Source organism: Urocitellus parryii, chromosome 7 (assembly GCF_045843805.1).
Source record: "Urocitellus parryii isolate mUroPar1 chromosome 7, mUroPar1.hap1, whole genome shotgun sequence".
NCBI classification, from domain to species: domain Eukaryota; kingdom Metazoa; phylum Chordata; class Mammalia; order Rodentia; family Sciuridae; genus Urocitellus; species Urocitellus parryii.
The window spans coordinates 98,581,098-98,608,552 of record NC_135537.1 but is presented as its reverse complement, the minus strand read 5'-3'; the positions used below and the strand labels follow the sequence as shown (position 1 = coordinate 98,608,552).

The 27,455-nt window shown below is 41.2% G+C and overlaps 1 protein-coding gene across 2 annotated transcripts in view; it reads left to right on the top strand.

The window, feature by feature from the left end:
* The window catches only part of LOC144255686 (syntaxin-18-like), a 99,068-nt gene extending 77,486 nt beyond the window's left edge, over positions 1–21,582 (top strand). For both annotated transcript variants that reach the window (XM_077800444.1, XM_077800445.1), the window contains 4 exons: positions 4,274–4,365; positions 6,102–6,179; positions 13,647–13,767; positions 19,928–21,582. In XM_077800444.1, coding sequence (XP_077656570.1) covers positions 4,274–4,365; positions 6,102–6,179; positions 13,647–13,767; positions 19,928–19,988 — 352 coding nt within the window. In that variant the 3' untranslated portion in view covers positions 19,989–21,582. The remainder of the gene's footprint in view (positions 1–4,273; positions 4,366–6,101; positions 6,180–13,646; positions 13,768–19,927) is intronic.
* Positions 21,583–27,455: the final 5,873 nt, after the last annotated feature.

Sequence of the window (27,455 nt, the reverse complement as noted above, 5' to 3'; positions counted from 1 at the left end):
ACTTCTTCTTTCAGAACAAAGAATCGGTTATGGAACATTTGGTCTCAAGAGCATTATTTCTTATCTTTCTAAAATTGTATCATAAGGACAAATGGTAGTATTAGTTCCTTCCTTTCCGTTTCCAGTGCTTTCTTCTATTCCTTCTGGGTCTGTGTCTTTACTCTGCCTCTCTCTCACCTATGCCCTAGATCTCACGTTCTGTTAATACTTCACCTCCAATGTCTGTTTAATTACTGGAAGTTTTACATCTTGGATCCTTCTCCTCTTCCCAATCACTCACCTCCCTTTTCCCTTTCTTAAATTTCATTTGAACAAAAATGTATTGAGCCCATACCTATCACATGATGCTAGGAATACAAAGATAAATAGGACAAGATTCTGTGCTTAACCTCCTCAACCCAGGACTGGATCTTCCCCATGGTTCCTCCAGCATGGTATTCCCACAGTTATCTTTACCAAGCTCAGCTTTTCCATTGCCACAGAATAAAACTCTCACTCACTGAAGGCCACCAAGGATACATCCCTTCCACCTGTCCTATGTCCAGCCAGTTTGAACCACTCACGGTTCTTCAAACTCAGGGCTCTACTCTTGCCTCTCATGGCCACATCTGCCTTTCAAGATTAGTTTATAGGTGTCCTCAGGAGAGTAAGTGCACACTCTTCTGAACTCTTCTGCCTTTTATGGTATGAGAGATGCCTTAGAGAGAGTTGTAACATCTGAGATCAGAGTAGCTGCCCAGGGTCACAACCCAGCTCTGCTGATGACTGCTGGATAGCCTTGCAAGTTGTATAATCTCTCTGTGCCTCAGTTGCTACATGTGTAAAATGGGAATTTATAGTAGTACCTACCTCATAGAGTTTGGGGAAGTTAGTAAGCAAATATATGTGAAGCCCAGAACAGTGGTTAGTGTTGGTGATGAGAAGTGTCCACAGCCTCAGCCTGTTTATGCTGTATGAACACATACATCAGCCTTAGGTGTTACCTGTTGTAGTACAGTGTATTGAAAACAGGGTCTATATTTTGTTTCTATGTCTTAGAGAGTAACTTTAATTTCATAAATCATATTGGGTAGATTCATTTCATAATATACATAGTACATGCCCAATATGCATTATAAAATTAATCTGTTGATTTAGTATTTATAGTAAAAATCAGGTTGTAGTATATGACTTCCCACCCATACCTTTTCAGGAACCTTTACAACAGTGTCTTAAACATTCTCTTCTTCTCTATCCTCAGGAATGCTCTAGTTGTATAATAAATTAATAGACAGGGCTGGGGTTGTGGCACAAGTGGTAGTGCTAACCTAGTATGCGTGTGGCACTGGGTTCAATTCTCAGTATCATATAAAAATAAAATAAAGATATTGTGTCCACTTAAAAAAACTAAAAAAATAAATATTTAAAAAAATAATAGAAGAACTTCATGGTATTTGGTTATTTTGAACTTGTCCTTTCTTACAATACTAGTCAACAAAATAACAAAACTAAATGTTCCTTTAAATTTCTGAACTATGGAATAAACTTACCACCCAGTTTTTTCCTCCTCTCTCCCTAAAGTAATTGCCTAATCTAAACTGATATCCAACATAGTTCCCTTTAATTGAGTCTAATTTTTAGAGAAATTGAGATCGCTAATAAAATTATCTCTCTGTACATAATAATGAAAATAAAATTAAACTTTGATAAATTTATATGTGCATATCCTATGAGGATATATTTCTGGAAATATTTGATGGATATTTAACCTTTTTAAAAAAGTAGTAATTTTGTTAGAACCTAATTTGAAGCTGCATCATCAGCAACCTTCATTACTTTGATGACTGTTTTCAAGTGCCCACCATAGACCTACTGCTATTCTTAAAATATCATGGGAACATTGAGTTAGAATCCCTTTTCCAGCCAGTCTGTCTCCTGTGTGAGTCCCTGTATGTGGCCCACCACCTTAACACTTCCAAACCTGTGCCCTCTTCTGTTTCTATGGCTTTGCATGCCCTCAGGCAAACCCAGAACTCCCTCTAACTGCTCCTTATCTGCCTCTGTACCCAGGCAATCTAGGCCTCAGATTTTTCCTCACCCCCATAGACACTACCTGGCTTAGGTTTTTTTAGCAGTGGTCTCTTATCCAGGGCTGAGGGCACGTGGTTTCATCTGCCTCCAGGCCACCCACACAAAGGAACCATGCAAATAGCAAATTCCCCTGTGTGAAATCCTCCAGTGGCTATTTCCATCAAATACACCCTTGATCCCAGCTTTGGTATTGCAGGGACCCTGATTCAACTGATGGTGGACTATTTGTATTTTGTATGACCACTGTGTTTTTGGAAAACCTATTGATATTGGAGAAACAGCTATTACAGAGTAACAATTTTAAATACATATATACATACTCATCATAATACCATCCATATTTATTTAAAAAATAGTGTAGACATAATGCTAGACACATTTGATGTAGAGATACTGACCACATGTGTATTATGTGCTGCCCCTTTGAAGTGACCCTTGGTGCCCCAGAGGTCCATCACTATTGCTTGGTTTCCATGGAACCAGCCTGTTTACTCCTTTCCCCCTTCGCTCAGATGTGCTCTGGTGTGGAGCAAAGGTGACATGGTTACTCTGTGCACCATCTGAAGGTTGGGAAACTTGAAGCTGGTCCTCCCTGCTGTGTTCTGTGTGGGTACTTTCCTTTTCCTGTATGAACTGACCACTATCACTTTGGATTCCACATCCACCCCCCACACCAGCACCATTCACTACAGTTCCTTGTACTCCCTGTTTCTGTGTCAATCACTCCTATAGTTCAGTACCCTTTGTAGGGGTTGATACTGAGACTTGCTCAATTTTGAGCCCCCAGCCCCTGGCCTAGTGCTGACATATGTAGGTTCAGTATATAAGGCAGTGAATGAATACATTGTGAGGACTAAATACGTACATAGGGTACCTGTAAGACACTGAGAATAGCATGTGGCGTATTGTAAGTGCTCAGCTCATACTAGTGCACCCACACTGTGCCAGCTGCCATTCTGGGTGCTAGGGAAACAAAACCAGACGAGACACACACAGTCCTTACTTTCGTGAAGCTTGCATTCTGCTGACAGCAGAGAGACATAAATATTTACTCTTTCAGGGAATAATAAATACAATAAAGAAAAATAAACAGGATAAGGAATAGATGGCAGTAAAGTGGGTTTGGGAGTCCTAGCTTGCTTCCGTGTCACAAAGCAGAGAAGGCAGAGGTCAGCTTTGACACTGAGAGACAATAATCTGACCAGCACAGGTGGGAAGATGTTGTTAGACAAGTGCTGTGGGGAACCTTGGGGGGACAGGTGTTGTGGGGAACAGTCAGGAAAGGTGACCCAGGGCAGCCATCCAAGCAGAGGCCCAGTCTGAAGGGAGGCAGGAGCCTACTTGTTCCGCTGCTGCTCAGTATGTGGCCAGTGTGAAGTGCCTGAGGGGTAAGCCACAGGAAGCAAGGCTATGGGTAGGCGTGGGATGAACAGGACTTGGCGTTTTGCCCTCAGTGAGAATTGGTGGCTAGCACCGACACATTTGTAAGGTCCCTTTAATTTGCTGTATTGTGATTCTGAAATTCATGTGGAGTCCAGAGTGTTGAATTGGACTGAGCAGCATCACCATTAGTAATGATGCTGCCGCTCCTGCCTGGTACTCACAACCATGAGCGCTGTAATAAAACTACCATATTTTGAGCTTCAAGCTGCTGTGTAACTAAAAGTGGCAATTTTAGGATGGTGTAATTTAATATCAAGGGAAATTATATTTTTTCTTGAAGCACCTTTGTTGTGAGTTGTGAAGACTGCTTGTCAACATCAAAGGACTGCATCCCAAAGCAGTTTCTCACAGATATTTCAAGAACCCCAAATCCATTCCCTGTCCTATTCTCCAGGCAGTACCCAGGATGAACTGCCAGTCATTGGGTTGCACAAAGCCATTTTGGAGCCCCCCTTTGTTCTAAAGTCAAGTCCTCTGTTCTTTCCAAGCCCTACAGGCTTCTGCCTAAACCATCTGTCTCTCCCTCCCTTAACTGACCTGCAGTTGGGGCTATTTGGGAGGCTTTTTCTGCCTCACAGCCTTCATGTGCCACCCTCTAGGTCTTTCTCCCACTTCTCAGCCCAGCCGGTTCCTCCTTCTCCTCCAGGTCTCAGCCTTGGTGTCAGTGGATCAGGGAAGCTGTTCCCTTCCCCCTGCCCACAGTCCCTTGGGTCGTCATTTGCTGCTGCCCTCTTATTTTCTTCCTCTGTCCTTATGGGAGGATGACAGATGCAGAACGTGACCAGATAGACCAGGATGCTCAGATATTCATGAGGACCTGTTCAGAAGCAATCCAGCAACTCAGAACAGAAGGTAAAGTGCTCTGAAAGATGCAAACAGCCAGCCACGGATGTGTCAAGTAGTTCAACAGGATTCATGAAGAGCAACCACCCACACTCCCTCTTAAGTTCTTACTGAGAGTCAGAGTTTAAAACTTCAGAATCTTTCCTGATCCATGTTTTAACAAACTAAGCCAGTCAGAATCACAAATAGGCCACCACTCAAGTTAAACAGATGGGAGGAAGGAGATGGATGGACCTCATCAAACAGAACCAGAAATTTACTAAGTGGCCAAGGTCAGAAAAGGCAAATTATATGTGTGCATATATGCGTGTGTGATGTCCACGAGTGCCTGCAGTGTGTGGCAGTTAGTGGGGCAGGTTGGCTGGCATGTGGATAATATAAAGTAAGAAGGTAGCTTATGCTCCACCTGCCCTAGCAATAGTAAACTGGTGTCACTCTCTTGCAGTCAAGAGGAAGGATCTGAGCTGTTGCTGCTGAGAGAGGCATCCCCACTCTGCCATATTTGATCTCTGTGGCCTGAGACAAGTCACTGAATCTTCCTGGGCCAGTTTCTTCCTCTGTAAAATGCAAGTGATTATAGAAAGCATCTCAGCATTACTATGAAAACTGAGCTAGATTCCTAGAGCTGACCCTGGCACCAGAGGGCCATTGTCACCTCATTCTTGCCCAGTCTCATTCTGGTTGAAGTACTGCGATGCCTTCCCAAGCTATGTGTCTTCCCCACATCTTTTAAAATGTGTTTAGACAGGTAGAGCACATGAAATGATCTAGCATTCCAAGTGTCCAGGTGCCGTGTGTTCAAGACACAGACTTCTCCTGGGGAAGCTTCCATGAGAGCTGATGGGTCATCAAGAGAGTCTGGTGAAAGCTGTAGACATTCTAGAAAACACAAAACACTGCGCAGTCTCACAGAATCCCTGAGTCCATCTGGGATCTCAGCTCTGCAGCCCTACATATGGTTATACTCTTCACCTCTGCATTTATTGAAATGCCTAGAAAGTGTATGTGAACATTAATAAAACCAGCCATTAAGTATCAAACCACAGAACCTGAGGCTCCTTTTGGCCTCCAAACCTAAGTTTCTTCATGTGAAAGTGGATATAATCAGAATCGCCACCTGGTCCCTTCAAAAGGTGGCTGTGTAGGATGTGAGCTCAGTGTCCGCATACAGCAGGCACTTGTCCCCTCCATGAGTGGTAGTTGTCTTACCAGACTAATGGGTACAGACTTCAATCTGCTAAGTCTATCAGACTTCTGTGTGGTAGTCCACACAGGAAAGGCACCTCTGTGACTGGGCATCATGGAAGGTTCCTAGAGTGGAGAGTTCACCTCAGCGTTGAGGGGTCCTGGGAGTGTGAGACTGGGAAGAGCTGGGGCTTTCCAAGCCAAAGCACAGTGCAGGCCCAGAGGGGGTGTTAGGACTTAGGCTTGATTTCAGCATGTTATTAAAGGTCAGCGTGAGTACTGATGCTGCCAGTACACATGGGGTCAGTCCTCAAGAAGGGACTGCATCAAGGACTGTCCCTGAGTGCTATAATAAACCATGAATTATTTGACTAGTTTTCCTCTGGCTTTAATCTTTCATCTGGCAAAGCCTTATCTTACTGTTAAAAACAGTTTCACTTACATAAGACTTGCTCTGTGGTTGTGTTTTTAAAAATACCTTTAATAAAGAAAGGGAATCTGATGCATTATTTTTAGGCTCATTGAATACAGAAGCCTGAATGTTGTCTTTTCTGTTACAGCCCACAAGGAGATACATTCCCAGCAAGTGAAGGAGCACAGGACTGCTCTTCTGGATTTCATTCAAGATTACTTAAAAAGTATTTCATCTTCCCTTAAAGGTCGAATGTGGCCTTTCACAATAGATGAATTCAGAATTCAGCTTTGCTAGCTGAAGATGGTAGTGTCTCATTATATTTAATGATACCTTTGCCTGAGAAGCCATTTTAAATGGTCTCTGTTCTGCTATTTTCCTTTCAACAGGAGTGTGTAAACTTTACTCAGAACAGAGAGCCATTCGAGTTAAACGAGTGGTGGATAAGAAGAGATTTTAAGTATGGCCTCTGTTGGTGTTTCTCAGTTAATAATAATAATAATAATAGTGGTAACTCAAGTTCACAGAGCACTTCCTCTGTGATGTATATTGAGATTGAATTTCTTTATAAAGTGCCTTAGCTAGTGCCTACTGTGGGCTGTGTGCCAGGTGCTATGCTCAGCTCTGTTGGCTCACAGGTACTGTTACTCTCCTCAGCTGAGGCTGAGCAGGTTGGGCTACTCACCCATAGCCCCACAGTCTGGAGGTAGCTGAGCTGGGATTGATTTGAAATTTGTGCTCTTACCCATTTTGCTTCTTAATTATTATATGAAGCCATTTTACCCCAATCTCTGTCCCTCACATATTTCTTATTATCTTTGAAAGAGTTTTCCTGAGGGAGGAGCTTGGCACAGTGACCAGTGCTCCATAAGGCCAGTGTGATCCATGTACTTGTGAGATGCCACATGCTCTGAGCACACACCTGTTTTCAAGCCAAGCACCCATTTCACACAGGCACTGTTCTGACTTGTCCAAGGCCACACAGCCAAGAAGTAGCAGACTAGGCACCAGTATTTCCTGTGGCACCTCTGTGTGCCTCTGTCCACCTTCCCATCTGGGCTCACACAGCCTCCTACAATGTTGGGCACAGTGCACAGTGGCAGCCATCTCAGCAGCCCAGCCCATCATGGAGACTGAAAAGCATCAGTGGGCTGGATGTGGTAACACACACCTATAATCCCAGTGGCTAGGGAGACTGACACAAGAGGATCACAGGTTCAAAGCCCATCTCAGAAACTTAGCAAGACTCTACCTCCAAAAAAAAAAAAAAAGGCTGGGAATATAGCTCAGTGGTTGAACACCCAGGTTCAATCTCTGGTACAAAAAAAACAAACAAACAAATAAAACACCTCAGTGAGTACTGTGTCCATACTCTGAATCTTGAGCACTTCTCAACTAACTTTGGAAATATTCTAGAACATTATGAGAAGATAGCATGACATAATATTTTGGGACAGGTTTCCTTATATCATGTCAGGTGCCCCTGATAGTGCTCTCAGGTCCAGGACTTGGCCTCAGCTCTGCTCATGACTGGTTTCTCATATTGAACAGATACAGATTGGAACATCAAAGGGGGGGCCTATGGGACAAAATCCTTATGAGACCAGAACACTTAGGAGCTCCCAGGAGACTTTCTAGGGGGGTCACACAGCATGTGACTCGTGACAGTGGGTGAAGTGTGGTCTACCAGGGAAGCTCAGGAGTGACTCACTACCCAGGGATTTTACTGGCACCTGGTCACATGGCACCTTCTCTCTGGCCATATCAGAACTCCAGATGCCAGCAGGAAAGCAGGGTTGGGCATCACAGCCCTTCAGCTCACATTGTTTACACCCAGCTTAGTCACGGGGAGCTGCTCCTCTCAGCTAGATGGCACAACTCCCTGAAAGTCCAGGTTCTCAGATGCACCAAGAGCTAGCTTTGCAAGCAGGCCCTTCTAAGGATGGCAGTCTGAGGCCTTCCATGTGAGCTTTTCTCTGCACACTTGTTAAATAGATTTGAAACAGTAAATGCCAATGGGTAGAAGCATTTGGGGATGATAATAAGTAGATCAGGCAAGTTATCTGTCAGCAGATAGTTACTATTATATAATGTACCAAGAGGGTAATTTGAGAGAAGCAAAAAATAAAGTCTTTGTCCTCAGGGAACTTAGAGGCAGACTGGGCTGCTATAAAAACTTGAAAAATTAACCAACTTAATCAGGACATAATATTTTGTGACAGGTTTACTTATATCATGTCAGGTGCCCCTGATAGTGCTCTCAGGTAGGAATCAGTGAGGCCACCAGGAAGTCCAAAGAGAGAAGCGGCTTGGTGGAGGGTGAGCACAGAGCCCGGGCCCCCAGTGGCCAGATAGCCTGTGCTAGAGTTCTGGCTGCACTTGCCAGCTGTGACTTGGAGCAGATTGCTTTATTTTTCTGTGCCTTAGTTTCCTTGCCTATACCATGGAAGAATTAATAGTATCTGTCTTCATAACTATAGTGTTGTGGGAAGAAGATGAGTGGATACATAAAATAATTGGAGTAATAAATGTTAACTTATCATCTACCATCAAGCACCTGCCACATGTCAGGCAGTATGTTAATTTATTTCCTTTAAGCCTTGCAACCACCTTATTAGTAAATATTAGTATCTCATTTTATAAATGAGGAAACAGGGGCGCGGCAAATTTGAGTTTGCTGCCCACTGAACTGCAGTCTGAACCTGAGTGATTGGGCAGATTTTCAAGTAGTGGATCCATGTTGGCTTTGAAAATTCCAGGAAGCGGGCAGTCCAGGTTTGGGGAACCGGTAAGCAGAACGTCCCAGGCAGAGACCAGTTTGTCTAATCAGGTCCTGGGAAGCAGTTCAGACTCCGATGGCATGTGATGGACCCTGAAGGTGGGAAGGTGGCCACTAGAATCACACTACTACCAAGGAGGAGCAGCAGATGTCACTGCACAATGCCAGGTGGAGACCCAATGGGTATAGGAGGAAAAGTAAGAGGCTTTTGCTGCCTCCTCCTCCATCTGCCCTTGGCAGAGGTTTCAACTAAAATACACATTAAAATCAGTCAGATAGGAAATCCTCTGTACACAGTGAAATGCAGCACTGTTTCCTGCCAGCTAGCTGCCCTGCACCAGTTACTTTGCGCACAGACCTGGAGGGAAGTGGGGAGCTGTGCGTCCCTCCACAGTGTAGTCCAGCCCTCTACTCCTGGCTCCTCACCTTGGGCAGTGGGCTCTGTCTGAAGGAGGTGGGCTCACTCCCTTGCTTGCTGTGTCTCACAGAGCCCGGACACAGCAGGCATTCAGAGCCACAGCAACTGCACCCCAGCCTTGTTTCTTAGGCAGTCCCCAGTGACACATGCTCGGCCAGGCCCTACCACAGTTTTGCCCTAAAGACGCCTTGCTCTTTGAGGCTCTTGGGCCTTAACACTTGCTGGTTTCTCCACCCAAGAATGCCTTTCATGTATGCTTATGTTCTGTTTCCACCACCCCTACCCAATTCATCTGGTGAACAAAGTTCTGCTCATCCTTCCTGCCCCAGTGAAAATTGCCTGCTCTGTAAAGTCTCTTCCAGCTCCTTCAGGCAGTGCTATGGCTCTCCTCATGGGTGCCCTGTGTGCTGTTCACGGTCAGGTGCAGCACATTGTCTCTTCAAGATGCCACTGGCTTATTTGTCCCTGTGCCACCTCAGCTCATTATACAGCGTAATGCCTGTCCTCAGGGGAAGCCAGTAGTGGAACTGGTGCGTTGTCAAGTCGAATCGGGAGGTTCTTTTTTTGTTGTTGTCAGTGGTTATTGTTAAAAAAAACTTGTTCATATGAAATTGATTTGAGAAATCTGACTGCAAATATTTTATGGCATTATTGTCACTCATATGTTGGTTAAGGAACATCGTGATTGCTGTAATCTGTTCATGGTGTAGGAAGAAAGATATTACATGCTAAGATTATCTTCGTAGAACGGTGCTGTCATGTTAATCTACCATACCAAAGGGCTCTCGTACCAAACTGGATGAAAGTACTTTTGTTCATTAAGCCATAAACAGTGTCAGTTGACCTTTCTGCATTTTTCTGACCATGAGTCTATTTTTTTAAATGTGAGTGCCATTATTAGATAGAGGTTCTTTACCCATCCTCAAGGCGTTTCACTTCTGGTGTGGCAGTGGCACCCGCCAAGCTGGACAGAGGGACAGTGATCACTGTTATTGGGGTCTTATTTCTGCTCTTCTGGCCCAGACTCCAAACACTTACCTTTCACTAGTACACTGATGTTCTTAGAAGTGGAAACTTTGGGCTGCTTTCCCTGTCTCAAGGGAGAGCTGAGAAGATTGAAATCCATTAGTGGGAGGTGAGGGTTTCTCCCACCACCGAGCAGGTTGCACACCAGCAGCTTGGGAGGCCAGAGCTCTGCAGCTGCTGCGAAGCCCTCATGTGGTGCCAAGCTGGTGCTGAGCACGTGGACTATGAACTCTGGAAGACAAGAGCTCTGGGGAAACCCTGGTGACTTCAGTGAGGTGTACTTATCTGATCTCACCTAAAACGTATGTAGGTTTATTTATTTCTATTGTCAGACAGGTTAGAGAGGCACTTAGTGTTCAGAGTTCTCAGAGTCTATGCAACCTCCTACCCCAGGCCTGCCTGCATGGAGCCACAACTGTGCAGACAGCTGGCCAGTGCACCTTGGAAAAGGCTGCATTGATCCATGGCTAGGCAGGACATCTTGAGTTATTATTAATTGCTTCCTAATATTGATACAAAAGATCAACATTCTACTGCATTTCATTTTGTCTCCTCCTTTTATAGTACATAATATCACAGTACTTACCTGGTAATTGAAGAAGGCACTTTATATTATAATTTAGCCCTCTCACCCCTTCCGGATTCTAAGACTGGTAAGGAGAGGATTGTATCTTTTACCTCTTTGTATCCATCACCTCTAACCCAGGGCCCTATACTTCGTAAGAGCTCATAAGTTTTGCCAGTAATTGGGGATGATGATAGTGGCAGTGATCAAGATGAAGAAAGAACAAAAAGAAGCTCTGCCCTGTGACAGCAGACCCATGACAGAAATGTTGCACTGTTTACTCTGTAACAGGGCCTTAATCATTGCCTAGAAGAGAGATCAACAAACTACGGCCTATGGGCCAGTATAGACCTTGGCTTTGTTTGTACAGCCCTCCAACTGAAAGTTTTTTTATATTTTTAAAAGGTAAAATAATAAGAAGAAAGGCTATGAGACAGACACTACATATAATCTACAGAGTCCAAAATATTCACCCTGTAGCTCTACAGAAAGTCTGTGTAGACTTGGCTCAGAGCAGAGTCCCTCAGAACCATTTCTTTGCTTCAGTATTTTGCTGTCTATTGTGGACTCGGTGTGTGTTCTACAGCATGTGATAGGTTCTGAGGTTATGCCACAAGTGACTAATGCAGCAGGCAGATGACACTTGAGCCGATGTGTAGTCTGCTTAATGATGTGAAACAAATGATCAGAGGGCAAAGTCAGGGCTGCAGGTGCTTGCTCTTGTTTTCTGTGCTTGTCCCATGACAGGCCATCGTGAGCAATGTGTGACTGGTCCTATCTGTGGCCCATTGCGCCTTTAATGCGCACGACATGAGCTTTGGCCCCTTTGTCCCAATGTCCAGATGCCATCACAGCTGATCTCTGGGCATTGTCTTCCCCTGGCTGCCTGCCAGCCTGCTGGTGGCTGCTCTCCACCCCGTTCTGGCCGTTCCTGGCAGGACCTTCACAGGGCCTCAGACAGCCTGACGGAGGCTTCAGCCTCTTCAGAGCCCAAGCTCCACGTCCTCCAGCTCCCAGTTGGTGTTGCTCTGGGTCCTGCTGGACAGAGTCAGGATTGCTCTTCATCCTGAAGGGGGCCTCTTCCTCCCCCACCAGGAATGGGCTTTCTGCTGGGAATCCGGTTTGGCATTTTGTCCCTTGGAGCTTTGCCCAGGAGAGGCCAGAGACTCTACAGATTGGAGTTTCTTCCTACCTGGCCGGAGGTTTTTGTTTTGTTTTGTTTTGTTTTGTTTTTTTGTACTGAAGCTTAAAACCCTGTGGTGCTTACCCATGGAGCCCCGTCCGTAGCCCTTTTCATATTTTATTTAGAGACAGGGTCTTGCTGAGTTGCTCATGACCTCACTAAGTTTCTGAGGCTGGCCTCCAACTTGCGGTCCTCCTGTCTCAGCCTCCCAAATTGCCAGGATTTTTAAAGACAGGTGCCACCATGCATGAATCTGCTTGATTCTTGCAGGTCAGGGAAAACCTCGAGGGGATCCATCTGAGTTCAGGAGCCCCTCATCCTTCCCAAGGGAGCTGTGCTTGGCCTGTCCACGTCAGGTTTCCAAGTTGAGTGACATCAGGGACCCGCAGGAGGCAGGAGGATGGGCTTTGGTAGCTGCCTTAGAAAGTCCTCTCTCCTAAGGGGGGACAAGACATCCTGTCCATGATGGGCCAGTTGATGAAGCCAAAGAAGACAGAGATCAAAGGGACGATGTGTCACGAAGCCTGAGCCCAGAGCTGAGTTGAGGCCCTGCCTCTGACCTGCTCCCAGCTCTGAGCGCCCCCCACTTCATGGCCCTGAGTCTTCACTCCCTTTAGAAGCCATGGCCACGCTGTGTGCTTTGGCCCTTCTGAGGTCAGCATCTGCTTCCTTTGAGGTCCCAGAAAGGTGCCCACTTTGACCCCAGGCAGTGGGTCTCCCTTGCTCCTTTGTGGACTTTTTTTTATGTCAGTGATTGAACTCGGGGGCCCTCAACCACTGATCCCTGTCCCAACACTTTTATTTTTTATTTAGAGACAGGGCCTGGCTGAGTTGCTTAGGCCCTTACTAGGTTGCTGAGGCTGGCCTCCAACTTCTTATCCTCCTGCCTCAGCCTCCCAGGATGCTGGCATGACAGGCATGTGCCACTGTGCCCAGCTCTTCCCCAATTTTATGTCCTTCTCTGGCCCATTGCCACTTTACTCCCTGAAAACATAAGTTTAACATGGATCCACTGTTGCCTTGAGGCAGTGTTGACTTAGATGAGCCATTTGAAAAGGGAGTCAATTTTGATTTTGATTTCTCCTTATATAGCTTAAAATTTTTATAATGAACACCAATCCTTAGAAATAAAAATATTAAAGACTTTTGAGGGGTAAATGTCCACTAGGTGTTCATCTAGCTCTTTCATCTAGTGGTACAGGGAACTGCAGGATGGGGTCCCATGAAGAGAACTCTTGACAAGCATCTTCAGAGCCTCAGGCAGTGGTCCAAGCCCAGGCTTTGGAGTCAATGGCTTTGACCACAAACAGGCTGTGGGACCATGAGAGTTGCTGAATTGGGCCTCCATTCAAACAGCTGTCAAGTGGGAATAATGACAGGTGTCCATTTCAAGGACTCAGATTTCTAATTTTTGAAATGTTGTTCTCCTGAAAGACTTTAAAAATGATTCCTGGCCCCTTCTCCTCCGGACATTGATATTTATTCTGTTCAACATCTTACATTTATATATATATATATATATATATATATATATATATATATATATATATATATATATATGATTTGATATAAGTCCGTCTATAATACGTGTTTGTGTGTTTGTGATTTAAAAAAAATCTTTTCATAAAATAAGGTGTAGATGACTGAATCACACAAGATGTTCCCCAGAGACAGACTAAACCTTTCCTGTGTTCTTTCACTTTTCATTTAACCCTTTAATAGAAGGAGAGGAGAAGATAACACCAAATGGCGGTGAGGAGGGGCAGCTGCACTGGCTAGTTGCAGAGGTGCTGCATGGCCTGGTGAGGACCGGCTGGCAGCTGCCTCCTTCTTCTCAGCTCAGGTGTGAAGTGTAAGCCCACTCAGAGACACAGCCTGATTCATTCCTCATGACCCACGATGTGCTGGCTGTCTTAATCAGCACTGTGTTTTGGTTCCATGGCCAATGGCTAAATATTAACAAAGAGCAACTGGGTTCGTCAAATTGATTGACAGGGTGGCCCTCCCCTGTTTCATTAGTGATTGCTTCCATTTGGATCTGGGTGGTCCCCAGAGGCCAGGTGTTGAGGGGGTTCCTAGTCTGGTGTTTATGGGGTGGGGAACCTTTGGGGACTTTGCAAAAGGTTCTAGATCATGGGCCTTGAGGGAGGGTGCAGGAAGCTAGCTCTCTCCTCTTCTTTGTTCAGGGAAAGAGTGAGTGGACATTTTCACTACCCCACGCTCCTTGCCAAAGGGTGCTAACTCACCACAAGCCCCCAAACCTGACCACAGTCTAAATCCTCAAAAACTATACTCTAACAAACCCCTTCTCTCTGCAAGTTGATGTCTCAAGTGTTTGCTCCAGTAATGGAAGCCAGCAAACTGTCACCATGTTGTCTGGACTACAGCAGCAAAAAAAAAAAAAAAAAAAAATCCAGAAGGGAGCTGGGGATGAATTCCAGATTTCCAAACATGGTCACATTTCCCAGTACACATTGAACCAGGGCAACAGCATGGGGAGGGTCTGTCCTCTGCAGAAAGCCTGGGCATTGCTTCCCCTCTTCCCTGTGGACAACAGAGCCTCCCTCTGCCCCAACCACAGTGCTCAGAAAAGAAGGGCTTTGAACTATGGATCCTGGTGGTTCACCTCCTGTGGTCTACGTCCAACAGCTAGACAAGGCAGGGATACACTTGCCCCACTGGCCAAAGGCACGTGCCTTCCATGCAGAGAGCCATGTCCTGTCTTGTTCCCTTGGCTTCAGCTTATGTGTTCTGAACCTTTCCAATTTGCTTCTTTTTCTAATCTTTTCTCTTTTGGCAACACAACCCTTTGTTGGTTTTATCTTTATTGGTTTATCTTTATTACTCACATTCCCTCAGGATGAGTATTCATTACAATATTTTAAATTAAGACCTGCACTGCCCTCCTAGCTGTGTGCATCAGGGCACCCCACACAACAGGTGTAATTCTTATCACAGGATTTCAGGAAGTTTGTACATTATATTCTATTAAAAACTCAGTTCCATTCAAGGTTGTCACAACCCAGGGATCACAGCTTCCTTCCGGTTGATGTGCTGAGATACATTCACACATTCCTGTTAGCAGCAAGTTTCCTTCACAGGCCTGTGTTTCACATCTCATTTGATATAAAAATGCAAAGGAAGGCATAAAAAGAAGCAGTTATTTATTTATATTATGGAATGGATTCTAGAGGGATACTAGATAAGCATAAATTATCACACCATAGCCACAATCCCTGCCCTTCTTCAGTCCGGGGAAGGAGGGTCAGGCCAGGAGCTGTCAATCACACAGCTCTTTCTCAGTCGCTTCTAAGAACTGCAGACTTTGCTCTTAGAAAACAACAGTGACAACCACCTCCAAGAACTTGTGTGGTTCTCTGAATTTCAAACATTACTGTTTGACCAAATATTTCAATAAAATTCCCTCTGAATGGAACCTGGACACCATCACCTACCCAGTGTCTCAGGATGCAGGGACAGATGACACCCACAGCATGCTCTGAGGGTATCAGGACCCCTGACGCTGTGGTGACTGTCTGGCTCACTCAAGTCCCCATCAGAGTCCATGGCCCCCCAGATCCCCTCCCACATTCCATCCCAGGCCTTCAGCTGAGGTTGATGGGAACCCCTGACTTCAGGGCTGGCTACGGAAGTTGCTTAGGGGATCCCATGTCATAGTTATATCCCCAGGGCCAGGGATGACCAGGACTTGTGCTGGGCCTGTCTGGGAAAAAAAGCTTCTATCAGAGTGACCACATCAGCAGATGAATGCAGATGTAGTCACTTTCCACCATCCTCCTCCAGGATGGAGAGCACCTGAAAGAAATACAAACATGGGAAGATGGGGACAGACTCTGAGGAGAAGGTTGAAGCCCCAATCTAACACTCCTGTTTTCTGTCCACGATGAACTCAACCTGCCTGAATAACTTCATTGTTACAGGACCAAATGGACAACACCACCTGATAAACCAAGCACCTGAGAGGAACTTTTCCACCAGGAATATACATAGCAGTGCTGTGTGTTATGGTTTGGGTATGGAAAGTCCCCCAAATTCTCATGCACCTAAAGGCTTAGTCCCCTGTGCAGCAATGTCCAGAGGTGGGCCTTATAGGAAATGACTCTATCCCCAGGTCCTGACCTCCTAAGTGGAATAATGCAGCAGATGGATTGAAGATGGGAATGGCTAATTGGGAGTGGGACCCTGCTGGAGGAAGGTTATCACTAGGCATGTTGCCTTAGAAGGTTCATCTCATCCCCAGCTCCTTCCTTCTCCACTCCCAAGGACTGGAACTGAGCAGCTCTCCTCACCATACCCTCCAGCAATGATTTTCAGCCTCACCTCAGGAACAGAGCCATCTATTTGGCCAGCCATGAACTGAAGCCTCTGAAATGGTCAGACAAAATAAACCTTCTTTCCTCAGAACAGTACAGGTCAGGTATCTTGGTCACAGTAATGAAAAGCTGCATCACACACTGTGCAAAACAATAAAGTCACAGCCCTTGACAGACACCAACTCTGAAAAGTACTATCAGCCACTCTCCCCTCTTCATTCCCTGATGACAGAGACCATCTCCCACTACAAAGCTCAAAATATTACCCAACAGGTACTTCCTAAGAGTACCTGCTTCTTGGGCAAAGGCAGAGATCCCACAACTTACTGATGAGCTCTGAAGGGAAGACTCCCCTGGAGACTGATTGTAGAAGAAGACACATAGGACAAGTCCTGCTCCTTTTCAACCCCTGAATATTTCTGGGTGAGTTTTCAATGCCTGTAAGAGCTGTAGCCATCTTGTGACCATGAGGAGATAAGGTAGAGGATGGTAGTTAGTTCTCTGGTTAGAATGGAGTAGAAGGACAGAAACACTGAGCAGACATGCAGTACCAGTGTGTCACCAATAACAGGACCAACCAGCTATGAATTGCTTGTGACGTGATATGACTTAATTCTTTTGTAGCAGCCATCTCTAGGCAGATAATCTATTACTTGCAGCTGAATCCCCTGAGCTAATATTAGCCATTCAGGAATTTGCTGCGCTCAAGTCTTGGAGTGCTCAGAATTTGGGTATGTTCAAGATTTGGGGATGCTCTGGACTTAGGGTGCCCAGAAATTGGGGGTGCTCAGCAGATAGACATAGATTTCCAGGGACATTGTGGTCACCTGAGGCTGCTGGAATGAGTTTGAAGGGAGAGGTTTCCAGATCACTCAGACAGTGGTTTCTAACAGGCTTCTAACCAGCACTCATCTGAGCCCCTCTTGTCCCTGAAAGAGCAGGCAGAGGGAAACTGCAGCTGATGCTGTCAGGGTCACAAGGAAGAGGCAGCCACACCATGCCACCTCAGGGAACAGGCTGTCCCCACCACCCACACACCCACCAAAGCTCCTGTGCCTGTGGTCCTCAAAGAGTTTAATAGAGAAGAAATGAAAGAGAAAAGACTATGACAATGCAGGGTGATACAGCAGTTGCCCTAGGGGCTTGTGTTCCCAGATGAGGAGCTGGTGCCTCACCCAGGGTGAGGCTTGAGCTGCAATGGTGTCTGCACAGCTATCGTAGTCATTAACCTGGATAACCTTGCTCCAAAAGATGAAGATGCTTACACCACACATGGGAGGGGGCAGAGGCCGAGACTTCAGGCAAGGGATCCTGTCACCCACCAGGTGTCCCGATGCAACATCATCAGTGAGGACCTCTCTCTGCAGCACAGCTGAGCACAGCCCACATATCTGAGGTTCGAGTCCCAGCTGGAGAAGAGAGCCTGCCAGCCAGCAGCACCAGGAACCTAGCTTAAGACCAAAGACATGCACCAGTCCTCAAGTGTAACATCAGAGCAATGACTATTTAGGTGGTAAGGAACAATGACCAAAAGCCAGAGATTCCATCTGTCATCCATAAAATGTCCACTTTCCTCTCACCTCTTATGTCAGTTCTGCTTTTCCCACTACCTTCATCAACCCTTAGTTAAAAACAATGATAACAACAATAATAAAGATGATCTGAAACTAGATATTAAACCCTGCACCGTGATAAATGTGAACTCAATGGATCTGGACACCATCCACCTCATTAGGCCTTTGTGAATGAAGAGCAAAAGGACCCATGTGTCCTGCACCACAGCCCTTCAGAAGCCAGGATACCAGGCTGGGAAGAGAACATCTCCTCAGTGGAGCTGCATCAGTCTAGATGCCACATCCAGCCCTGGGTTCCCACACAGTCCCCAGTCCCTTGACTGCCTTAGGCCTTGGGCCTCTCAGCATTCACCTGCCCTGGGTGTCTGGTGGCCCATGCAGGCCAGGGTAGCCATCATCTGGGTGTTGCTGTGGCCCACTGCCCACTGGTCTCCATTGCTAGTTCTCAAGGCTGTGATCTTCACACATGCTGCCACCTTAATTCTGTGAGATAGAAAACAACATGTATAAGAACATGTATAAGAAAACATCCCAGGTCAACACTGCAGGCCAACATGACCCCATAGTGTGGGCATATTGTCCTCTCCCCAGGAGACAGAAAGAACACTGAGTTGCAGATTAACAAAAAAATATATGAAAAAATGTTCAACATCTCTAGCAATTAGATAAATGCAAATTAAATCTACACTGATAGTTCATCTTATTCCAGTCATAACATTAATTGGCACAAATACAAATAATAATAAATGTTGGCAAGGATATGGAAAAAAGGCACACTCAAACTTTCTGGTGGGACTGCAAATGGGTGTAATCACTCTGGAAAGAATTATGGAAATTCATAAGAAAACTTGGAATGCAACCACTATTGGACCTAGTCATCCCACTCCTCAGCTTATACACAAAGGACCTACAATCAACACACTACAGGGACACATTCACATCAATGTTTATAGCAGCTCAATTCACATTAGCTTAGCTATGAAAACAACCAGGTGCCCTTGACCAGATGAATGGATAAAGAAACTGTGTTGTGTATACACAATAGAATATTACTCAACCATAAAGAAGAATGAAATTATGGAATTTGCTGGAAAGTGGATGGAACTATATACTATAATGTTGTGTGAAATAATCCAATCCCCCCTCCAAAAAAAGGCTGAATGTTCTCTCTGATATGAAGATACTAACACAAAATAAGGCAGGAGGAGGGAAGAACAGACAAAATTTAGATTAGACAAAGGGGAATAAAGCAAAGGAATGGTGATGAGAATAGGTAAGACAGTAAATAAAATGAACATAATCTTTTTATGTTCAAATATAAATACATGACTGGTGTATCACTACATCATGTACAACCACAAAAATGGGAAGTTACACTCCATGTATATATAATATTCCAAAATACATACTACTGTCATTAGTATCTAAGAAAAGAAACAAAAATGAGATTAAAAAATATTAATAGCAATGACTTTCCCAGATAATAAGTGCACCTCTAGGTGGTGAGGGGCAAACACTTTTGCAGCATAGTCATTTAATTATTCAACAGTTATCTTTACCTTATTTGTATAGTAAAATGCACACCATAGCAGAAACTCTAAGGTGGAGACTTAAGGTGGAAATGAGATATGAGATATGGGATCAAATGAAGAGGCATGATGAAGAAGGATGCAGAAACACTGAAGTTCCACCACTACAGTTGATAACATTAAGAGACATGCACATATATCTATATGCATACATATTTTTTTGGAAAATGATATGAATTAATACTTACATGGAGGTTTAGGAAAGATTTTAATCACCATGGAAGTTAATTGACTTTTACACGTTTCATGGCAGGGGGTAGAAACAACGTAAGCAGGCACATTTAAAGCTTCAACTCATACATAATATCTATTTATATTCCAAAACAATGCATATGAGCACTGCAATTCAGAGACACAGAAAGTCACATAACTAAGGTTCAGGATGCACAATAATCCCATAGGGGAGAAAGTTGATATCTGGGAATAGAAATACAATCTACGAAAGAAAGCTATCCAAGTCCTATAATTGAGAAGATATAACACACTCTGTTTATGTTTACCTTCAGAGATCATATCTATGAGCCATGCAAATGGAGAAAACACTTTGCCTGTGGACTTCCCAAGTGAATGAGATTACCATGGAACCTCAATCATGAAGGATGACTCTTGCTCTCTGGAGTCATTACTGCTGAGATTCAAATAGTTGGGTGATCTCCATGTTCATTTCCTCCAATGTGTTTTGGTCCTTCACAATATCCTAGAAATTCAAATTTGTGTTTAGTTTCTTATTTTTTAAAAGATGGTTTCATTTAGTGTTCATAGCCAGCTACCAATGACCACACTATGAATTGCAATGCATCATGGGCCTTTCAGAAGCACTCTCAGATCTTTTAAGACTTATGATGTCGAAGATTATTTTTCTTGCCATTTTTGAGCAGTTTGGGGTATCAAAATTGGGAACATCCTTGGCTTAATGTTACAACTGTACCTAGCAATAGAGATATATGTGCAATAGGCATGTTTATTTTTCAAACTTAATACCCAGGCTTTGTCAAGTTAGAGTATAAGATGGCTTCGGATTCTTATCAACTCAGAAAAAGGAAAAGGTCAGAGACTGTTCTTTGAATTTCCAGTGTAGGCTGAATCATGAGGAACACTGAGGTTTCCTGTCATTTTATTATTGAGATAACATGTTCCCTATGTAAAAATTTGTCAGAAAAACTAAATAGTTTTTCTCTCACAGCTGTACATTATGTCTAGTTTATTCTAAATTTCTACCTAGTTAATAGTAATTTGTTGAAAAATTATTTCTTCATGAGCTGACTAGTGAAATATTTGAAGAAATACAGATCTCAAAATTTTGGAAGAAAGCAATAATAATGAGTAGAAGCATATTTAATACTGTCAGTGTGTTTTCTTAGATTCAACTTTTCACATCAAATAGTTCCTGATAATGGGGCTGACTATGAAATGTCATAGAAAGGGCCATTTCAGCTATCAGAAGCAGAAGTTGATGTAACTGTTTAGAGAATATGTTTACATGTCAATTAATTAAAGTATCATCAGTTGTTCTGAATATTTTTGTATTAAATATTTTTGTATGTGTATATGCAAGTGAATACCAGGAGTTCAAACATTTTTAAACTGACATACAGAATTTTAATATTGAAGTGTACAATGATAGTGAAGAGTATTTTTTTTTAATTTACTATTTGAACTCAAATTTTTCTCTCTGTAATTTATATGTAAATATTCAAAGTTATTCAGTGTTGAACTTCAAGTGGTATCTTTTCATTTCTCTTTCCTGGAGTGTGCCCTTAAAATATAAATATTTTATAAAAGATAAAATGCAGAGAAGAAAGCTTATAAAAATCTGAAAAATACTTTAGAATTTTGGTGAATAATAAGCACAAAATATCTTAATATTCAATAATTGAAGACACTTTCATCAAAATAATTCTTCAAATAGTTTTTGAACAAAAATGTATTTATGATATTTTCCCCAAATCTGAGTGTCTTACTAAAAGAGGCAGGGCTGTAACAGTTTTATATTTTAAAACAATAGGTGAACAGACCACCCAGAAAAATCACAAAATCTTTCACAGAGGAGTGTTAATTTTACATGTTTTCTTTTTTTATTACACACATAAAATGATATTTTGTGAAATATGTAGTTTTATTGTCCTAACAAATAATTTTATGTATCAATACATTTTTAACACAGGAAATATTTTAATTATTTACATTTACTTTAAGCTTAATTGAAGTGCATATTAGATTAAATCACTATTCAAAATTTTTGAGAGAATTAAACATTTTCTACACACTATAATCTTGATTTTTATTAAAATTCCCTGCATTTTCAACTTATTTGTAATTTTATGTAATATTCAAAAAGGATAAGTTAACACTAAGATTGGAATAAATTCTTTTACAATTTCATGTTTATAGGCTATTAAAAATAACCAATAATCAACTTGAGTAAAAAAAAATATTTACTATATTTATTATGAAACTGTTTTGTTTTTTATTTGAGATGCCCTCCAAAAAACTTATGTGTTGAAGACTTTGTCCAATGAAACAATATTCTGGGGGTAAGGATGTGGATTTCAAGGCTCTGATCTCATCAATGGTTTTATCCATTGCAGGTTTATCCATTGAGTATTAATAGCTAAATAATCTATTGGAACATAGTTGAAACTGTAGGAAGCATGCCATTGTTGAAGTTGGTGGGCCTTTGAGGGTACATCTTATGTCTTTTGCTTTTTTGATGCTACAAGGTGAATGTTTTTCCTGTGCCAAATTTTTCTGCCATGATGTTCTGCCTCAACTTAGAACAAAGAAATGCAGTTTTATAACCATGAACTATAACCTCTGAAATCAATAGTCAAAATATTTTTTTTTTCTCCTTTAACTAGTTTCTCTATTATTTTGACTCAGTGACATGGCTTTGAATAGCTAATACTCTGCTCATTTGGGATAGGTTTGAATTAAGTATTATGAAACCTGAAATTACCTAGAATTTTTAAAATGAACTTTTGTCATCAAGGAAAAGTTACTGAATTTTATGTGCTTCTATTTAATAACCATTTAATTTGAAAAGTACATCAAAATTTTTCTATAATCATCACTGAAATATACTCTATTAGTACACATATTTACATATTTATTTACTTATTTATATTTTTGTACCATGGGTTGAATTCAGGGGCACTTGATTAAATGTTTTAATCACAGTACTTTTTGAAATACAGAGCTATACCCATACCAGAGAACAACATTAATTTGAAACAATAGGACATAATGACATTAAAAAGGAATATTACAAGTTCAAGAGCAGCCTCAGCAACTCTGTGAGATCCTTTCTCAAAAAAGGTTCCATCTGTTTCACTGAAATAAAATGTTGAGGATCTAACTTGGTGATAGTGCACCCCTGGGTTCAATCTCCAGTGTTAGAAAGAAAAGAATTAAAAATAAATGAAAAAAATAACCAATTAGTTGAACCTGTATGTTTTCAAGATAACGTATTAAAGGTTTTTTTTTTTTTTTTATTTAGGTGGAACAAACAAAAAGATAATGTTATTTTGCACTAATCATATTATTATACAACTCATAGGATTTATTTTGGTAATTTTTAAATTACTGAAAAATTGGAATACTAGTTTAATTATTTATATTTATGTGTGTTAATAACTAGTTGTTAACTAGTTTTATCTAGTGTATAGTGGACATGGTTTGGCCACGATCCTTTGAAAAAATCAATAATTTAATCATAAATATGGCTTAAGAATCCTGGAGGCTTAAGGAAGCTGGGGTGTGAGTGGCAATTATTGAAGTATGAAAATAATAACAAGGACTTTGGAAAATGCTTTTTCTTCCCTCTTTCTCTGATTGATATGAGAATATATCTATATGTATACCCATTTATTTTGAAACATGTTTTATAGGAGATTGAAAAAGCAATTTTATATTATAGCTTTTTATATGACAAAGGAGAAAACAGTCAACTTGTCCTCTATGAAGGACCCAAAGATGTGTGTTCTTTCAAGTCAAGTAATCAAGATTTGAACCATTTGGTCTATGGGGACTGAGGCAATTTACTTTTTATTTTCTGTTCCTTTTTCTCTATCTAAAAGGTAACAGTAAACATAGCAGCTTGCTTACAGTATTTTCCATTCGTTTTAAATAAACGATGTGGAGAAAGCTGACATGTAGACAGTGCCCAACAAAAATAGCAGTGACTCTTGCCACTGTCATCCATCTTGTGGTCCTTTGTCATCATATTACAACAGTGCTGCAGGATCAGAGAGATTTAATCCCTCAGAGTATCATTGATTCTCTGTGATCTAAATTGTGGCAGCTAATATTTCTGGATTTGGTTTATCATAAATCAGTTGGTGATGAATGGTTGGTTCCTTTCCTGCACATGTTTGAAAAATTTTATGCATTGTTCATACACTGTTGGGTGACATTCTTGGAACACATCCAACTGCAGCTATTTGAAATATTATTACTAACAGCCTTCCAAATTGTCTCCATGACACCTATCTTCTGTAGCTTTTCCTATTATTTTGATTTACATCAGAATTTTATTTCTAAAAATGAATTTACTCTTGTCACATTACTTTAGATGTACCTTTAGGATAAAAATACAAACCAAAAGAAACTAACATAAATATAATGAATTCCTTTTGTTATTCAATAAGCTAAACATATTATAGAAGTTCTCTAATTTAGTCCTTCTAGTGATTCTTCAGTATAGGTGATTGTTTTCCCAATTTTAACTGCTGAAGAGACTGGCAGAAGTAAGATGAATCATGTTCTAGAGGCATCATCTTCTCTTTTATATTGAGACTTAATGAATAATCTGTCAGTGATTTTCTCCTCCTTGCAACTTAGAAATTAACATGCTTTTATGCACTAAAAATAAATACTAAAAATAAAAGAAATGTCATGTTACACATCTTTGTTAAGTGAATAATATAATAAAAATCATACACATCAGCAGTCAGATATAAGTTAAAAAATTCTTTTTAATATCTGCATCAGTATTTCTGGGAATAACTTGAAAAAGTGATCTAAGGTATTTAAAAAAACTAAAACACTTCATTGAAATAAATAGCACTCTACTTGTTTTGGGAAATAATAAACAATCAGGATATTTTGAACTAAAAAATAAGTTATAAAGTTAAACTATAAAGGATAATACTTAAATAGTTTAAATTTAACAAAAACATTTGTATAGGATGCATAAGTATGATAAAGTATAACTAATCATAATAGAGATACATGGAAAATAAAAGTGAGTAGTTCTACAAAATATGTAACTGTATCATGATACTATATTAAAACATTATAGTGTGGACACAAGGTAGCAGATCCATTATATGAGAACAAAAATAGAGAACTAGAAAATTTCTTATTCTTTTGAAAATGAATCTGATAAATTAATTGTAGAATTTGAAGTTTTTATACTATTAATTCTATTTCTAGGAATATTGCCAGAAGTTACAGAAAAAAAATGTGTAACATTTTATGGATGATCACATGCATTGTAAGTTAAACAGTAGAACATATTGCATGTTCATGTTCTTACAGGTGTGACATTAAATGCCTTGCAGCAGAGGAAAAAGCTGTAGGTAAATTCTCCTCTGTGACATTATCACCTGTATCTTTAGAACTGCATGAGCATCTCAATAAAGTTTAGAATCAATGCACCATTAATGAAGGCTGACAGTAATTTTATGTAATTTTTTATCTACCATCTTTAGAATTGTAATTAATATATAATTTTCCTACAGTAAATATAACATCAGCATTTCAACTATTTTGCAGAAACATGATTCTTGTCTCATCACAGTGAAAACTTTAATAAACTTTGTATATTCTTAAAACATTTATTATAAATATTATGCTAATTCATTATTAATAAGAAAACAATCTAATTTATATTTTTTCCTAAAAATGGCATTTTAAACAAAAATTGCATATTTATACCTACTTCCATTTTATTTTCATATATGCATCTATAAGAAAAGTGGTTCTTTTTTGAAAAGTAAAATAAAAATACTTTTTGGCGAGCTACAAAGTATGTTATGCAATTTTCAAAGAACACTGTGAAGTATGTATACATTAAATACATTTAATTATATATATATATATATATATATATATATACATATACAATGTTTTTTGTTGTTGTTGTTGTTGTTTTTGGACAGAATTATTTAGGGAGTTCTTTTAGATTTTGTTACACTAAATTCTAAACCAGCAAGCTGAAATGTATATATTTCTCTCAATACAACATAAATTAATTGAAATAAACTAAACTATGATTTTTAAATTAATTTAACAACTACCTGTTGTTTTAAAAACAATGAGGTACTAAAATTAGAATTCAAATTCATATCTATATATGTTTTCAAATATTTGAGCTCTTTTCATTTTTGCATGAGTCCAAAATAACAATGAAAATACCTAAATCCACACCGTAGAAGACCAAATTTTCACAATGACTAATTAATTACATACCTATTCTGTCGTAGAAGACCAAATTTTCACAATGACTAATTGCATACCTATTCTGTCCCGATTCCATGGTAACTCCTGGCAATGACTTAACGTATTTCTAGTAGTAGTAGTAATAGTAGGTAAATGTTAATGTTTTTAAACACCAAAATTATTTTTTTCAATTTATAATCTCTTTATGGTTTATTTATTTCTGCCCACGTGTGGTTAAGAGTTATGTGACAGAGGAGCCAAGAATGGGACTATGTAATTTTCCTGGAAGTTACATAACAAAATACCATAAACTGTGTAGCTAAAGAACAGACATTTATTCTCTCATAATTTTAGCAGTCAGAATCTGCCCTGTGCTGTGCCAGAGGGTCCTCCTGTGAGGCTGCAGCAGCAGTCGCGCTGCACCCACGCCAAGCTGGTGCTGCTTGTTCAAATCCTCCGGGGCCTTGACAAAGTCCTTGGTGAACTCCTGCTCCTCGCTGGCCACCATCTTGGGTAGAGGAACTGCGTGCTCCTGGGCTCGGTTGTGACCAGCCAGTTGGTCTGGATGTTGAGGCTCGGGAGAGGCGAGCTTGAGCAGCCCCAGGTCGGCTGGAGAGCAGACTGTCGGTGGCGCCAGCTGGGGGTGCAGTCTGCGCAGGGGGGCCAGTGGTGGCATCACCACCACTTGTTTGCTCAGGCTCAGAGTCAGCTGTAATTCTTCACCACTCTGCCTGCCGATGCTGTTTGGGTGCCCCAGGGAAAAGCGGGCCAGGCATGCAAAGTTGCTGCTGCTGCCACTGACGCCATTGCCCAGGCTGCTCAGTGCCTCATCACCATAGAAGAGTGTTTCCAGCCTCCGCATCCCCGTTGTGCCCAGTGCAGGAGGAGTGGTCATGGCCTCCCTTGGGGATCGCTCCCCTCCCCTGTCCATTCAGCCCTGTGCCCACCCAGGCAGTGTCTGCTGCACCTGGGCCTTCTGTGGTGGCTCCTTGGAAACATTATTCTTAAGGGAGAAAAAATTAAAGCATTTCCTCTTAAAAAAAAAAAAAAAAAACGATGCCTTTTTTTGCCACTTTGATTCAACATCATCCTTGAAGCTCTATCCAAGACCTATGTTTCTATTCATTTATCTTTAATAAATAAATGAATAGATACATGAATAGAAACATAGGAAATCAAACTATCACTATTTATTAATGACATGATTCTATATTTAGAAAATCCAAAAAATTTTACTTGAAAACTTTTTTGATTAATAAATTCAGCAAAATAGCAGAATATAAAATAAACACCCCCAAACCAAATGAATTTCTATACTCAGGCAATGAATTCAGTGTAAAAAAATTAGGAAAACCACCCCATTAACAATTGCCTCAAAAAAGAAAAAGAAAGAATAAAATAGAGTACTTGGGAATCAATCCAAAAAAGAGGTAAAATGCTTCTACAATGAAAGCCACAGAACACTAAAGATAGAAATTGAAGATCTTCCATGCTATTGGATAGGAATAATGATCATAGTCAAAATGGTGATACTAACAAAATACTTATACAGATTCAGTGCAATTCCTTTTAAACATCCAATGACATTCTTTA